Consider the following 17212-nt stretch of genomic DNA (forward strand, 5'->3'; position numbering starts at 1 on the left):
CAATATGGCGTCGGAAGGACAAGTGACTAATTTCAAAGTACTGACGCCATATTGATTATTACAGATTTTCGTTGGGTATCTAGAAAGCGCTGGAATACAAATAAAAAAACTTATTTGTAAGTGTGTTTAAATAACACAGTGAGCAATTATACCACCCAAAACGTGTTTTATTGCGGTTTTCGGATTTTCAGTCTGGTTTTCGGTTAACACCGAGGTTTTTGGTTTTTTGAACAACCAGGTCAAACACTCACTAGAAGATGTCGGAAGTTTTCAACGACGGGTTTTTTTTTTTGGACGTGCAATATGCACTCCTTCATTTGTCAGTATATTGTTAATGTCTACCATTATTTTGAAACTTTAATTTTCCGCCAATTTTACCACAAAAGATATCTACATTGCACCTACTCTAGAAGAATATTTAAAAAAAAAAAATACAAAATATGATGGGTCCTGTAGGTTTGAAAGTGTTAATTTTTTGTCAATCAAATTTCCGGAGCTGCAATGTACGCTTTTTGTGATGTACAAAAAACGTAAGTATAGTTTTAATGTTTATGATTACAGTGAGGGCGCGGGGGTGGGAGTTTGCATCCCTCCTTTTTATGGGAAAATTATAATTTTCTTGTGTAAAATTGACAAAAAATGGCAAATAATGTCCTAGCTTCCCCCTTTTTCTGAAAAACCCAAGCTGCCACCATTCATTTTCGAAGTGTGTGTGGATCCGCCTGTGCCAGATCCTGAAGGTTTGAAAGTGTTCTATGTATAGTGTTTGTAATTTACAGGTATTTTTGTGACAGTTTTGATAAAAAAATATTTTTACACATGCTGAGAGTTTTCAAGTTGTTCTACATTTTTATACACATTATTAAATATATGTAAATCCTATATATATCATATGTGTTTGATTTGATCCCAGGAATTTGAACTGCAAGCAATGTGTACATGTATATGAATAAACATAAAAATGTACATGTAGCAAACAATATGAAGTATTTAAACTAGAAAATAAACATTCGAATCATGGAATTGTTAAATTAATATGATATCAAGGCAGAAACATAAACAATGTCTGTTTCAAAGGCAAGAATGGAAGGCAATATAATTAAAATAAGGTCTTAATTTCTTCCCTTTTTTCCTATGTCACATGAAGTCATGCGACAAAAAAGGGGGAGCAATTAAAATCTAATCTGAACTAGATTGGGATGAAATGAGGCCATGTGGCATATTTATCACATTCAGTAGTTGATCTTGATCTATCAAAAAGAGGGATATCTAGTAAAAATTAGGTATTTGTATGTAGACAAACAAACTTTTAGAGCTTAAAGAATCCCCGCTTATGACATTCCTGCTGAAAATTTTCCTGAACATGTTAAAAATGATTTGATTACATTTTGATTGTATTAGAAATTGCCCCATTCTCAAATTTTCAATCATTATCATTGCGACTGACCTGTGATTTAAATACCCTGTATCACACTCCTAGGCCTAGACCTATATCGCATATCCTATATCACACCCTGGACTTATATCGCATACCTTAAATCACAAACCTAGACATATTTTGCGTACCTCTAGACCTATATTGCATACTTTACAAATGTATATCACACCCCTAGACCTATATGGCATACTGTATATCACAACCCTAGACCTACATGTATATCGCATACCCTATATCACACCGCTGGACTATATCGCACCCTTAGTCATACATAATGATATGCACATCATATACTGCTTATCACTACCCTAGGCCTACATATATATGGCATACCATATATCACACCCCTAGACCTATATTGCATACCCTAAATCACATCTCTAGACCTACATTGCATACCCTATATCACACCCCTAGACCTACATGTATATTGCATACCTTGTATCACACCCTACACAGAACACACTTGAAGTATAATTAAGATATATAATTAAAATATATGCTTTCATGAACATGACATGCCAAAATCTGTATCTGATCCGGTATCAATCCTCGACCGATATCACCCCGCATCCAATAGTCCTAAGTGGGTTGACATAGGAGTCTTGTGTTGATAACGCATGTAATACAGATTTTGGCATGTAATATTCAGTATGGAATGTACATGTGTATTATATCCATATACATGTAAGTCATAATTCATTATCAATATGGTTTTTCAGTGCATTGTCAAGATATAGATTTAGAATGCAGATCTTAAAGTTAGAGACAGGATTTTCATGACACATGAACAACACAGTCAATTAGGTTAGAAATTCTATGTCCATGAAAGTGGATTGAAAATATGATGGATATCAAGGCATCCAAAAGTAGACCTTCTCTAAGAGCTGATTTTCAGGGACATTTATGTACAATGTATACGGTAAGTGAAGGTATACGTAAGTTTGTTCATATACTTCCAATGTACGCAATGGTTTAAAATTTTCAGAACTGGTGATAGGTCTACTGTAAACATTGCTAGTGTAGAACAGTTGTCATACATGTGTGTCTTAGCAAAATTTGCAGTTTACATTTGTATGTCTGTGAACAGGAAATATGCACTGAAAACTACAAAAATGCATGTGCATGTACTCTGTGGTAACTGGCGTATGCAGTACAGTATTAAAGATTTCATACATGAAATTATGATATTTGTAATATAATAATACATGTATCAAATTTGTTATATACTTTACAGTGTGACATTAATTGTGCATAAATAAATCAACACAGGGATTGATCCAGATATTTTGAAATGGGGGTGGGGGGGAGGGGGGGTCCAGACATCATTATAAATCATCAGGTAACCAGAAACCATACATGGGAGAAGCCCTAAATCAATTTCATTAGTGAACTTTCCAGTTTCTGTATTGAAAAGTTTTGTCTAGTGAATGAAATGACTTTATGAATTGATTGTTTTAAACTCACCACTTCAAACCACTTTAATGATCTTCCTGGTTACGAGGGGATGTTGTTTTAACAATGACCACCTGTCAGTCAGGTGAAAAGTAACCTATTCTACTCATGTTACCCGTTATTAACAGTTATTGAAGCGACGATGTGCTCATGACGTACACTGTACATTGAACTACATTTTTGTTAAGTTTGTTATGTTTTATTTAAGGTAAATTTGAATTATTTTAGAGAAAGAAGTGTTTATTTTTTCTTAATTAAGACAGTTGATAGAGATATTTTAAGAATAACATTTCAGAACACTAAAATATAATATATATTTATTGTATTAACTTTTTATAATGTTACAGAAATACTGTTTGCAAAATTTCTATCAACCAGTACTGACTAGGTGGCTTAAAAACCAGTAAAAACCTGGGACAATGATAACCACCCAACTTCTATTTTTGCCTGATTTTGCACACAATTATATGTACATGTACATATAAGAATATTTCTCATCAAGAGGAGGTTTCTGTACTACCATATGATGTGGTTAAAATACATTAATATTTTCATGCATTTACATATTGTAACATATTGCAATTATCAAAGCCACTGTTATCATTTTTTCCTTGATTTCTTTTCAGTGGTAATCCCTTTTAAAGTTTCACTAGATGTAGCGAGAAGAAAGCAAAAGCAAAATGGACTATTTTTATGATACATTCACTATAGGTACATGAGCTTTCTCTCCTCTCGTTTCCTTTTCTTTTTTTTAATTTTTTTTCTATCTAAACTGTTTTTTTATGAAAAACAGAATACAACATTATTTATTTTTTTCACCTTGTGGAACTTCATTTAATTTTTTTCTTGCCACATGAAAAATATTTTTTAAATTTCTCTTGAAAGTGAAAATAATTTTTTTTTTCAAAAATATCCCAGGCCACTTCTTAATATAAAACTGTCGGTGCCTTAGGTGCAAGCTAGTTCCAATGATGTACAACAACATGAACACGAAAGTAATGACCAGCATGTCGGTGTAATGCAAAGAAAGGCTCCATATTTTATTAATGCACGAAACAATGGGTGATACATTAAGATAGTTTCGGGGATTTGGCTACCCTTTTGTTCAAATTTTGGACAGATAATAAAAAAATTAAAAGGGAGGCAAATAATAGCTTGGAACCCCCTTTCAACAAAACTCTACCCAATTACGACTATCATCTCACTTCTTATTATTGAAATTACGATTATCCTTTTTTTTTTGCAATTATGATATTTACCACGATTTTTTACGGCAATTTTCTAGGTGACATAGTAATCAAGGGAACCAAGGTTATAGCCGTAATCAAAAGAATGCAATCCAGGGACAAAGACCAGACATACACAACAAAGAACATAAAGTAACTAAAATCATACATACAAATTAACAAAAGCAAATGAGCAACTCGGACTCCACTAAAAACTGGGAGCATGGACCAGGTGCACCGGTAGGCTAAGCGTCCTCTGCTTTTCTAGAAACACCCGCAGAGTTGCTCATAAAAGTCAAGTCCGGGGTAGACAAACGAGGAAAGGAAAACTATGACCCGTTGAATAAATCAGTTTTCATGGTGCAGATGGATACACCATAACGATCCACGAGTTCATGATGACGACCATAAAACTTCTGTAGTGATGACTTCAATCTTGAAGCAACATAACCCTGTTCCAGAAGCCTATTTGTTAAGAGTTCTAGCGCGATACAAAAAGTCTGCGTAGTTTCGACAAGCTCTGGCATAACGTATGAGTTGTGATATGAACACTCCATACGCAAGTGCTGAAGGGACGTTGCCACAGATGAAAGGAAAGTTGACAATTTTGAATGAAAAGTCATCACGTTTATCGTAAAGTTTGGTCAATAATTTTCCTTTACCATCGATTTCTAAGTGTAGGTCAAGATATGACGCTGACTTCACAGTGTCTGTAGTATCCTTTATCTAAGTTCTTTGGGGTAGATGCGATGTATCAAATCCCCGAAATTAGGATTGTTTAAAGATAATACGTCATCTATATAGCGGAAACTGAGATTAAGGATCTAGCCAAACGATATTCTTTCTTTCGGAACAGATCAGCTATAAAGGCAGCCTCATAAGAGTGAAGGAATAGGTCAGCAAGTGAAGGAGCACAATTTGTTTCCATTGGAATGCCGACCGTTTGTCGAAAAAACGCGTCCACAACACTGGACTAATAAGTTGTCGATTAAAAATTCCAGCATTTTGTAAACATCTTCTATATATTTGGAAGATGATTTGGAATTATTTTTTACAAAGTATTAAGAATCTCTACCAAGAACTATATATTTGTATCTAGGTGTATCTTTTTTTGAAAAAAAACAACGATGTATAGTTTTTAAGTCGGGATTTTAACTGAGTACGGGGGATAGAAGTATACAGTGTTGAAAAATCATAGGTTTTAATGCTATTATATTCTGATAACAGTCTTGAACTGATTGTCTCGTCTTTTGTATGGATTCTTGTGGAATTTAGGAATCCAGTACATAGATGGTAAATCACAATCATCGTCTTTGGTAGAGAGACCAAAAGAGTATAGCACAGATTTATGGTTTTCCACAGTCTCTTCTTTGGAGAGTGTGGTAGCAGTATATGTCTTATCACTGCTATTATTTTCTACGTCTACCTCTGATAATAAACATTGGATGTAAAACGTTTTTCGGACAAAAAACTCTGGCGACTGTTATATCAATTCCGATCTTCAATCTAAATTTTAAAGGCGTTAAAAAGAAAGGCGAGGTCTCTATAATGGGCTCTCCTCTGGTTTGTAGTCAAACACTCTGCACTGACACACCAGGATTTCAGCTAACTTTTTGTGAAAGTTAAGATTAATTATAGGACAGAAAAATTTGTAAAAAATTAACAATAATTTTATTCAAATTGGTAATATTCTATATAGACAGATTGTAGGTATTCCCATGGGGGATAAGTGTGTTCCTCTCATAGCTGATTTGTTCCTCTACTGTTATGAATCACAGTTCATCGCTAAACTCTTTAAAGATCATTCAAAGCATAATCTGTTGCAAGAATAATAATACTTTTAGACATATTTAATGTTCAAATCTTGTAAATTATGCTCACCAGTAAATCGTATAATTCGGCAGACAAGGAGTCAACTGTTGATTTCAAATTCAAAAACAAAAACAAAAATATCACAAGTTGTCAAATACAAGGAGAAACAAACAAATTTACCTTCTTATTGGGTGTTATATGATCCTTCAATCCAAACCACTCACCAACCCCAGCTAGCTTTTCATGCACCCTTACATCTCCTATTTACATGAACCACAGTAAAAACTGAAATTCTGATACTTCTCCTTTTTGTCATCATACCATTATTGAAAACATAAAACAAAGAATTGAGCACCTGTATTGAGCAGACATTTTGGATTCACTGCTATCTTTATTATTAATGTCAAAAATGTATGTTTTATACCGTGGGTATGCTCTGAATGATCTTTTTTCATACCTAGACCTGTTTTATAGGGATTGGAGTAAATTCCTCAACTTTCAAATTTGCAATATTTTAAAGTTCAAAGTTTCTTGCTTTTTTTTTTGAAAAAGTAAAAAAAAATATTTCAAGCATTTTTTGACTAATTGAAACTGAAAATCAAAAGAACCATAGTATTACCAATTGCAATACTAACAAACATTCCTTGGGATGACAGAGGCATAATAACAACAAAGACAATGTAGTATAAGCTTCACACTTTTCTATAAATTTCATTATTTTTTTTTTGTTGATTAAAATAATATCATACTTTCATGTATCAAAATATATTGCTTAAATCAAAGTAAACTTATTTAAGCATGTTATAAACTGGAATAAAAGTGTGTATTGCTCCCAATTACTTCTTTTTACTGTTTACCATACATAAAGTTTCATTTCTTTCAATAGGTGTGGAGTACTGGTATATCAATGCAATAAAAATCATGTCACGCTTCAATTTTGTGTATTTGAACTATCAATTTCATTTAGTTTTTAAAAATCTTATTTTATCAGAGTGTTCGATAAATGTAGATTGTGTCTCTAGAGAAATTTTTCTAGTCATATCCTCTTCAGAAATCACTGAAAAAAGGGCTGAGTCCTCATAGCCTGGCCATGTCTTCATTTCCTAAAAATGACATGTAAACGAAGATATGAATATGAATACATCACTATACTTCACAGATAAAGATCAGTGGATTGAAGGTTATTACATTAAGATGATATTTCAACTACAAATCATCATATCTTGGAAGAACTTTTTTGACTATAGAGCTCAATTGAGCATAGCTGTATACCATACTTAGCACATTTCAAATTTGAAAAAAAAAATATATTACTGAAATCAAAGAGTTAAATATAGACTATAGTCTACTATAAAAAATCCTTGCTGAAAAAAGTAAATGAGGTCAACTTACTAATTCGCTTATTTGTAAAAATATTGTCTTCATATTAGTACACAAATCAATGAAAGTATGTACAAGGGATGTCAACTCAGTCAGGAATAAATGCACAGGTAAACATTAATTTTACTAAGTGATACTCAACTGAAAGTGTAGATCTGCGAAATTATACATGTGCATATTATAAGTAGAACGGTACAATTTCTCAATATTTTAGGTTGGCCTTTCTTGTACCCTACTGATAAATACTTCAGACACTGAGTAAACTAATAACCAAGCACAGTATTCCAATATAATCAAGCAAAAAAAGTACTCCAGAACTTTTTAAAATCTCAAGCACTCACACATTTTTTATCATTTGATCCACAGCAACAAAATCAAACATTTAAACCATATGTTATATGTAATAGTGTATTTAAAGGTAGGAAATCTGAGTGAAATAGTATAAAATTTAATTTTTTTTATCTCAACCTGATAGATCTGAAAGAATTGTTGTGGTGAGATATCATAAACTCTGTCCATCATTGATATACCAAGTCTTATGAGATGGATTCCACTGTCTGGGAACAATTCACTGAAATACACAAAATAAAAAGCGAAGAGGTCAGAATCCAATTTCATTTACACATGAAGCACAAATGCAATATGCTGATGGTGTAAGTGCCTAAATTTTATCACTAACTGTGACTTGATACAACAAAAAGTGGCTTTATATCTTTCCTTCAAAGAAGTCACAGTACACATACTATTCTTTTGTAAATAGCAGTATACTCCTAAAGAGTTAAACAAATAGGATGAACTAATGACAAGGAAAACAAATCATGATATAAAATCTATATTTATGTGGAGATCCTAGATTTTCAAATATAAATAAATCACCTTCCAATCTAAGCATGTGATTTTATATGCACACATCTAAATACAATTAGCAGTGATAATTTCCACATTTGGTATTTGGCAATTTTATATTTTCAAAGTTTCTACAAATTTAATGGAAGAAACCAATTTATCTCAGGCGCGTAGCTGCCGTTAGACAAAAAAGCTTTTGCCTGCACTTAATTGGCCAATTTTTTTTTATTTTTTATTTTTTTTGAGATAAAATACATCCAGGTGAGGCATAAATGATGCTCTAAAATGCTATATCCACGGAGCTTGGGTGGGGGGGGGGGGGGGCGGCCCCCCCTGCACCTTGCCTACACTTCAATTTGGCCTCAGCCACGTGCCTGTATCTCCAGTAAAATCTTCATTTTATTTATCTATCCAGTTTATTTGTAAAATTAAGAATGAGATAAAAAGACTTAAAAATAACAAATCACCAGGTGAAAATGGTTTGCCGGGGGAATTATATAAATGTTAATCTACAGAGTTATTACCTGTACTGTTAAAAATTGTTTAATAAGATTTTTCAAACAGGTGATTTTCCTGAATGTTGGGTTACAGCTATAATCATTGCATTGTACAAAAAAAGTGATAGGTGTGATTGTGGAAACTATCGTGGAATATCATTGCTATGTGTTATAAGTAAAATTTTCATGGGTGTTAATAAATAAAAGATTGGTATTATGGTCTGATTTGAATTATCATATTATTGAAGAACAAGCACGTTTTCATTGTGGTTATGCCACTATTTATAATATATTTATACTTACAAGTATCATTATGAAATATTTATCAAAGAAAGGTGGTGTCTTATACTGTGGTTTTATAGTGTTATATGGGATTATCCAATCAAAACTTTTTTATTTATTTTTGTGTAAAAATTTACATGGTAAAATGATAGTATTTATGATAATGTAGAAGCTAAAGTAAAAACGTCAGAAGGTCTAACTGATGCCTTTAATTGTAATTCTGGTGTAAGGCAAAGTTGTATGCTAAGTCCGTCATTATTTTACAGAGATGTTTGAACTGTTTAGAAACCTATTGTGAAAAATGGAATATGTTGGTTAATATGAACAAATCAAATATAGTGGTTTTAAGAATGGTGGTAATTTATCAAGAAATGAGAAATGGTATTTTAAGAAAGAACTTGTTATTCATTATTATAAAGACTTAGGACTATATTTTTCTAATAGACTTACATGGAATGTTTGTTGTAGAACATTAACTACACAGTGTGAAAACGAATATGATAAAGCAGTGTTTATGTAAACTTGGAACATGAGACATTAATCTTGGATTTAAACTGTTCAACTCTATGGTATATGGTGGTATCGCCAATTCTTTACTATGGTGCTGAAGTATGGGGAATGGATAAAGTAAATAGCTGTAAATAGCCTTTGGGAACTGGATAGAGAACAAATAACTACATAGTTAGAGGAGAATGAGGTCGTTATGAAGTATATATTAACTATATGTGTGAACCAATCAAATACTTTTTGTGTTTACTAGAATTAGAGGATAATAGATTACCCAAACTATGTCATACATTGATGTTGGATATGAGCAATCATGGACGCTTGAATTGGTGTCCAAAGGTCAAAGGACTGTTGTTTTTATATGGTTTTGGTGATGAGTCATTATTTATCTGTATGTTTAAACAAAGACTAAGAGATGGACAGAGCTGGTGGGAATATATTTCTAACTAACCCAGTGTTCTTTTTATGCCAAGATTAAGGACTCAATATGTATATAAAATGAAAATATTCAAAACTGTTTCATAATCTTAGATTTGAAATTTATTCTATTCTATGTTCCAGTCATAAGCTTGCTACTGAAAAAGGTAGACCTGAAAATACATTACATGAAGACAGATTATGTCAGTTGTGTAATTAAATGTAGTGGAAGATGAATACCATTTTATGCTTGTTTGTCCAATTCCAATATTGTCAGACATTAGAAGAAATATTTTCCCTATATGGTGTCACAGTAATCCAAGTGTGGACAAATTGATTAGTCTTTTTAAAACTGAAGACTATGTTATATTGAAAAATACTGCTATTTATATTAAAAAGGCAAAACATGTGCAAGAAGAGATATTTTAATTGTTTTGTAATGAAATGAAAGGTGTACTTGTAAATGTGTTTTTGTTCATTAACGTGAAATTTTGATATAATTTTTGTTTTTAATGTTTCCAAAATTATTGGTGATGATGATGACAACTGTAGTTGGCATGATACTATATTGTGTATTTATATTTGTACCATGGGCTGGAGGCCTGATTTGTACCATGGGCTGGAGGCCTGATTTGTACCACGGGCTGGAGGCCTCATTTGTACCATGGGCTGGAGGCCTCATTTGTACAGTAAACATATTTATATCTTTATCTTTATCTTTAAGAATTCAAAATACTTCAAAATACATGTATTTGTATATTCAAAATCTTGAGTGGAGAAATTAATTAAATCACTCTAAAAAAAATTAGCCAAAGTGTTAATCAGTTAACATTCCTACATCTAAAGAAATATATCAATAGAAACCTACCACATTTTAGGAATAAATCTGTCAGCCTTCCTTGAAGAATATGATAAGTTTTGTTGCAGGAACTTATAAAAGCAGGTTATACTATCAATTCCCTGAATAACATCACATCGAGGAACAAGATGTAACAGATAACCTTGGTCTGCTGTAATCACATCATCAGGACATTTTAACTGTAATGGTTTAAAAATTAGTATCCAGAGAGTCTGAGTTGCTCACTGTGGCCTCATACATTTAGAACTAACTATCAAGAAAAAACTATTTATTCTAGAAAAACTATTGTAAACCTGAATTTACCTACATACAGTTTTAATGTAAGCTAATGTAACACATGGCAATGGTAAAAATGGACACTCAATGATGGCCAAAATTTATATAGATCTTTTAACAATACATTTTTTCAGTCACAAATGTTCCTGAAACTTCTGACTGACAAAGAAAATGCTTTTAAAGTACATGCATGTGTATCCAATTCATATTTTGACCTGACAGAGACTTTAGGTACCAGGCTTTAACTCTCTATTTGTAAAGTCAACTATTTTTAGCCGTAGTCATATATGTCTATATTGTAAATAATCTTCATTCATCTACCCTACTTGTTTACATAATGAATCACTATTTACCTCTATAAACCTTTTACTGGTTGGATTTATCCTCAATGAAGACAATGGAACCTAAAAACAGTTAAAATATAAATATTGTAGAGCTTACCATAACCACACAGACTTTTTGTACCTAGAGAGACATTTTACAATTAGGCTTCTGGAACAGGGTTGAAGTCTTCACTATAGAAGTTTTACCTGTCTAAACCCAACCCTAAACTAGAAACCCTACTATAAACCCAACCCTGGATAAACTAGAAACTTTGTCTAAATTCAACCCTAGATAAACCAGCAACTCTGTATAAACCCTACCTTTTATAATTCAGAAACCCTGCATAAACCCAACCCTGGAAAAAAGAACAGACGTGTATTAACCTAACCATGTAGAAACCATCAACCCTGTCTAAAGCAAACCTTGTATAAACCAGACATGCCTGTAAACCCAAACCTGGACAAGCCAAAGACCTGTGTAAACCCAACTCTGGACAAGCCAGGGACCTGTGTAAACCCAACCATGGACCAGTCAGGGATCTGTGTGACCCCAACCCTGGACAAGCCAAAGACTTGTATAAACCCAACCCTGGACAAGCCAGAGACCTGTGTAAACCAAACCCTGGACAAGTCAGAGACCTGTGTAAACTCAGCCCTGGACAAGCCAGTATAAACCCAACCCTGGACAAGCCAGAGACCTGTATAAACCCAACCCTGGACAAGCCAAAGACCTGTGTAAACCCAACCCTGGACAAGCCAGGGACCTGTGTAAACCCAACCCTGAACAAGCAAGAGACCTATGTAATCCTACCCATGATAAACCAGAAACCCTGTTTAAAAAACCCAATCCCGGATAAACAAAAACCTGTGTAAACCCAACCCTGGACAAGCCAGAGACCTGTGTAAACCCTACCCATGATGAACCAGAAACCTGATCTTTAAAAAAAACCTGGAATAAACCAGAAACCCTGTTTTAAAAAAACCCATCCTGGATAAACAAAAAAACTGTGTAAACCAAACCCTGAATACACCAAAATCCCTGTCTAAACCCAATCCATCCTGAATAAACCAGAAACCCATTGTAAACCCAACTCTGGACAAGCCAGAAATGTGTAAACCAAACCCTGAAAACCAGAAACCCAGTGTAAAAAACAACCCTGGATAATCCAGAAAACCTGTCTAAACCCAACCCTGGATAAACCAAAAAATCCTGTGTAAACCCAACCCTGGACAAGACAGAAACGTCTGTTGTGGATCTCGGATTTAAAATCCTAAAGTTGTAGTATATCTGCATGCAAGAGGTCTCACTAACCACTTCTAACGTTTCCATTACTTTACATGTTAAAAAAGTAATTTTCAAAGTTTCACTGTGAATTCCCAGGACAAATGACATGTTAAAGTTGTTTACCGTTGCAAAGCTTGGAAAATAAGGCTTCCAAAATTATTATGCTAATGGTACGACGATTGTAGAAATTCTTCACAAAATTTAAGTGGTTACTGAGACCAGAATTACATATTTGTTATCTTTCTTTATGCTCATATGTTATGATATTAAACTTTCTATAAAACTTCATCAATATCCCTCAACCTGTTTCTGAAGAGTTGTGCTTACCAGTCTACAACATATAAAATCCTTAAGTTATTTTTTAAAATTTTCTCTGCTTGCAAGAATTAAAGAATTGTTATCATCTATGATTTCCATCAACATATAATGCCTAACTTTCCTATTAAATTTAATCTGGATCCGTTGAGTGGTCTAGGAATAGATGTGTTCAAACGATTTTAATGCAATATGTAAAATCCCCATCTCCCTAAGTGGGCATCCCTACATGCACTTATACATCATTATATGATGCCTCACCTTCATTTATAAATTTTCATCAAAATCTGATAAATCAGGAGGAATTGTGCTTACAAGATATCTAAATAGACAAACAAATGGACAGACAGAAAGGCAAGTAGGGAAATTCACTTAGACCCCAAAACTATGTTTGAGGGAATAAGATAATAATCATAAAATAATTTCAAGACTTAGATTAATGGCTGTTTTTGTGCTGGTTAGGGAAACTTAAATAATCAACAAAAACTTGTGATGTTTTGTCCACAATATGTTATCTATGTTTTATCTGTTGTGTGCTATTTTTACCTTTGCTACAAATTTATATTCAAACAGTTGATGGATCATCACTGTAGAAGCATTATACCACATTCTGCGTTTGTTATTCAGCTCTGTATTCCTTAATTTCTGAAAAGTATTAAGAGCATATGATATGAGTAAATTAATAAAGTGATACATGATTGCTTATTCGAACATTTAGTATTTCAGAATGTTTTATAATGAAGGACTCTTCAATGGTCCTGAAACTTATACTCAAATGTTTACTGTTTCAGCCACTGTATTCCATAAACATGTTATAATTAATTAATGTGATTTTTTTTCCCTTTCTTGGCCCTTTTTGTCATATAAATACTTCCCATTACTAGTTCTACAATAAAGAGAACTAAAAAAAGAATTTATTAGAAATAATAATTTGAACATGTTTATACAACAGAAAATAAATAACATGCTCTACATGGTGCAGCTTGATATAACCACAAATTTCAAACCTTAAAAAGCTGGAATAAGAATTGACAAGGACATAATCTTCAATTTTGATTTTAGTATATATTTAACAAAGAATAAGTCTGAGACACTGAGTGAATGTAATTAAAGAACTTCAAAAAAGCTTTAAAATTATAATCTCATGAACCGTATTTATCTTATATATAGCAAGAAAAAGACATGTTGGTAATTGAAATGGTCCATATGCTATGTATTTGACAATTAAAGTCTTTTTAACAAAAAAAAAATGTTTCTATATAAAATAGAATGAACTTAAAAAGTAAACTGCTTATCAAAATAATGAAAAAAAAAGTAAAATGTGCTTGTAAAACTCAGGAGCAGGAACAACCACAAATTATTAACAACATTAAGAGTTTTCACAAAGCTCTGCCATGGACAGAAAAAAAAATCAATATTTTCATATTGCTCAACATTATAAATTTTAGAATAAAAATTCAGACTGCTGCTGAAAAAAAAATTCACACTTGCATTCAACAAAACTTTAATTTGTGTTATAGCATGTAAGTTAGATACATATTTCATCAATTGAAATGATCTGTGATACATACCCTACATAAATATGGAGACACAAAGTAAAAGTATTCTGGAGTAAAGTTATTCAGTATACCATCCTTATCTGCAAGCTTATGTATCAAATGATTAAGTGTATACTCAAATGGCTCCAGCATTGGTCCAACAAAGGTTAAATGTTTCTTTCCTGAAAACAAACCATCTTTTTCTTATGGAATTTAAATTTGAAGCCTTAACTGGGCTTGAAAAATTACAGAGTTTTAATTAATCACTGTAACTTTTCAAAGGATGTGTGAAATATATCATATGGAGTAAGTTTAAATTGATTACTGTTTCTGATTATCTTTTTTTTTTTATTTTATTGAAAATATTAAAAAAATGATAAATGGGTGGTCACATTCTCTAAAGATAGTGGTGATTATTTACAATAAAAACAAGCAATTGTTAGGTAGTGAATTTTTCCAAGTCTTTTTATTGTTAAATTGCTGAATTTTTGTCTTTGTTTATCTTCAAATTGCAATAGGAACTGTGTACCCTCAACTTTGTATTAGCCCTCTGAGCTTACAGTTATAAAAAACACAATATAAGCATAAAAATATAAACTGGTGTATTCTTTGGTTATTAATTACATGTATTTATTTGGTTAATTTCTTATTTTCATATCTTACCTTTAACACCAATATCAGATTCCAGGATTTCTTCTTCTCTTTTATCATATTTTTTCATTGTATATGATGTGAAATGTTTGGTTAACAAGGTGCCTTTCCTGACTAATAAACATGGTCCATATTTCTTCAACAGAGTCTGATAATAAAACAACAATTTCTAAAAGGCCTCATTTACTCACATAGATCAGTATCAGAGGTGGCCTACCTAAGGTACAATGTCCACTCAATACTAAGGTAGCAATGGAAAGAGAAAAACGTGTTCTAGTAGTTTTTGAAGTTGTCTATTTCCACATACTGAAGAGATACACTTGTAAGTACAGTGAAACCGTGTAAACAAAACATCTTCAGAAGTCTCTATATATCAGTTTCAATATTTTAAAACCTGTTTAATCCATATATATGCCTTAACTGAACAAATATTTCAGTCCAAAATGGGTTTGGTTTAGACAGGTTTCACTGTACCATTTATTTTCTTGGTTTAAAAAATGCTTCGACGTACACAATATGGTTTTTTGGGCCACTTATTTTTTCATACTTCATAAACAACTACAATAACAATAAGTACAAGTGTCAACATAGTCAAAACTAGAAAGTAACCAAGCTCACAAAGAGCTTCAAATGGAGCTAATGTTAAATGTAAAATCCGTAATATAGGATTATTTTCCTATTTAGTCCTCTGACGTGATGCTTAAACGTCCTCTAAAATATCATCAAAATCCCATGAGCAGTTGAGGAGGAGTTGCACTTATAAAAAAATGTCAGCATACAAACTGATGAACTGACAGATAGACAGGGACATTCCTATACAGCAACTACTTAGTATATAAGGTTAATTTTTGGTTACCCTGGTAAGCAAGAATGGGTGTGGACAAAATAGGAAGTTCAACAATATTAGCATTTTGAATATGCATAAAATATGAATTGCAATTGTGATTGTTAGATAAAAAAAGTATTTTCTTGCTGTTGAACATGATAAAATAAAATGTTAACAAAAACAAAATGTGTTTTATATGAATTAAATAACATTATCATACCTCCTCCAATGCATTTTTATAGGTGTTATTTACCTCTACAGCAATAATAACCTCTTACCTCCTCCAATGACTTTTTATAGATGTCATTTGCCTCTACAGCAATAAAAAACATTATCTTACCTCCTCCAATGACTTTTTATAGGTGTCATTTGCCTCTACAGCAATATACTTCTGTATTTGGTTATCACTTTGTAGGATAGCCTTAGTAAGTAAACCAGGACCTGAAAGTTAATAAGAGGTTACACATAATGTCATTCTAAGAATACTCTATTCTAATTTGTATGAAAAGGGAGATACACCACAACTCTTCAATATAAAGCTGTACTGAATATGCAAACATTTGCCAAGAAAATTGTGACATGTTTTAAAGTCAATGTGATATATGATAGTAAAATCCACCATAGCTCAAAAGCTGTGTAATGAGTAAGAAATTATTCTGCCTTATTGAACTAAAAGAAATACATAACTGACCAAAGTCATTTTGAATAAAGAGCTTCATCAAGCCCAGCAAGATAAAACCGCAGTGGTCGAACACTGAACAGTTGGGGCCAGTGTGGACACAATATAAGTTTTTGAGACACTTAAGCATAGGAAATTATAATTCATTATGACATGTACACAACAACTGGTTTGGTCACAATATAGCACAATATTTGAAATTCAATGAAAAAAATTTGAAATTAGACCAAAAATAACAAGAGGCTCCCAGGAGCCTGATTTGCTCACCTGGTTAAAATTTGTATTTCAAGGGCATAAATTTAGTAAGGAGTTGTCCAACAATTTTGACTTAGGAAGACTTTGGCAGGACTTTTCATAAGGATCATTTCAGCATTTGAAAGTTTCTGTCCATCTATTATAGTTTTCAAGATATTGGCTGAAAACTATAAAAAACAGAACAAAAAAACAAGAGGTTCCCAAGAGCCTTTCATGGGCAATAAATTAAACAAGTTGTTGTCCAACAATTTTGACTCAAGAATACTTTTGGATATATATATATATATATATATATATATATATATATATATATATATATATATGCAAAAAACTACTATCTTAACC

The 17212-nt window shown here is 32.4% G+C and overlaps 1 protein-coding gene and 1 long non-coding RNA gene across 5 annotated transcripts in view; one reads left to right on the forward strand and one right to left on the reverse strand.

Annotated features, from left to right (window-relative positions):
- Positions 1 to 10733, forward strand: LOC148624335 (uncharacterized). The gene is made up of 3 exons (XR_015919676.1): positions 1 to 116; positions 2161 to 2360; positions 9405 to 10733. It is a non-coding gene; the product is annotated as an uncharacterized LOC148624335 (long non-coding RNA).
- The window catches only part of LOC148624336 (dimethyladenosine transferase 2, mitochondrial-like), a 16675-nt gene continuing 5230 nt past the window's right edge, over positions 5768 to 17212 (reverse strand). For all 4 annotated transcript variants that reach the window (XM_088567058.1, XM_088567056.1, XM_088567057.1 and 1 more), the window contains 8 exons: positions 16274 to 16374; positions 15120 to 15255; positions 14490 to 14638; positions 13465 to 13563; positions 11349 to 11399; positions 10729 to 10898; positions 7780 to 7882; positions 5768 to 7034 (listed from right to left, as the gene is read on the reverse strand). In XM_088567058.1, the coding sequence (XP_088423184.1) occupies positions 6891 to 7034; positions 7780 to 7882; positions 10729 to 10898; positions 11349 to 11399; positions 13465 to 13563; positions 14490 to 14638; positions 15120 to 15255; positions 16274 to 16374 (953 nt within the window). In that variant the 3' untranslated portion in view covers positions 5768 to 6890. The remainder of the gene's footprint in view (positions 7035 to 7779; positions 7883 to 10728; positions 10899 to 11348; positions 11400 to 13464; positions 13564 to 14489; positions 14639 to 15119; positions 15256 to 16273; positions 16375 to 17212) is intronic.

The sequence above is a fragment of the Perna viridis genome, chromosome 2 (genome assembly GCF_037379345.1).
Source record: "Perna viridis isolate PV_CMFRI_1.1 ecotype Kerala chromosome 2, ASM3737934v1, whole genome shotgun sequence".
In the NCBI taxonomy this organism is placed as follows: domain Eukaryota; kingdom Metazoa; phylum Mollusca; class Bivalvia; order Mytilida; family Mytilidae; genus Perna; species Perna viridis.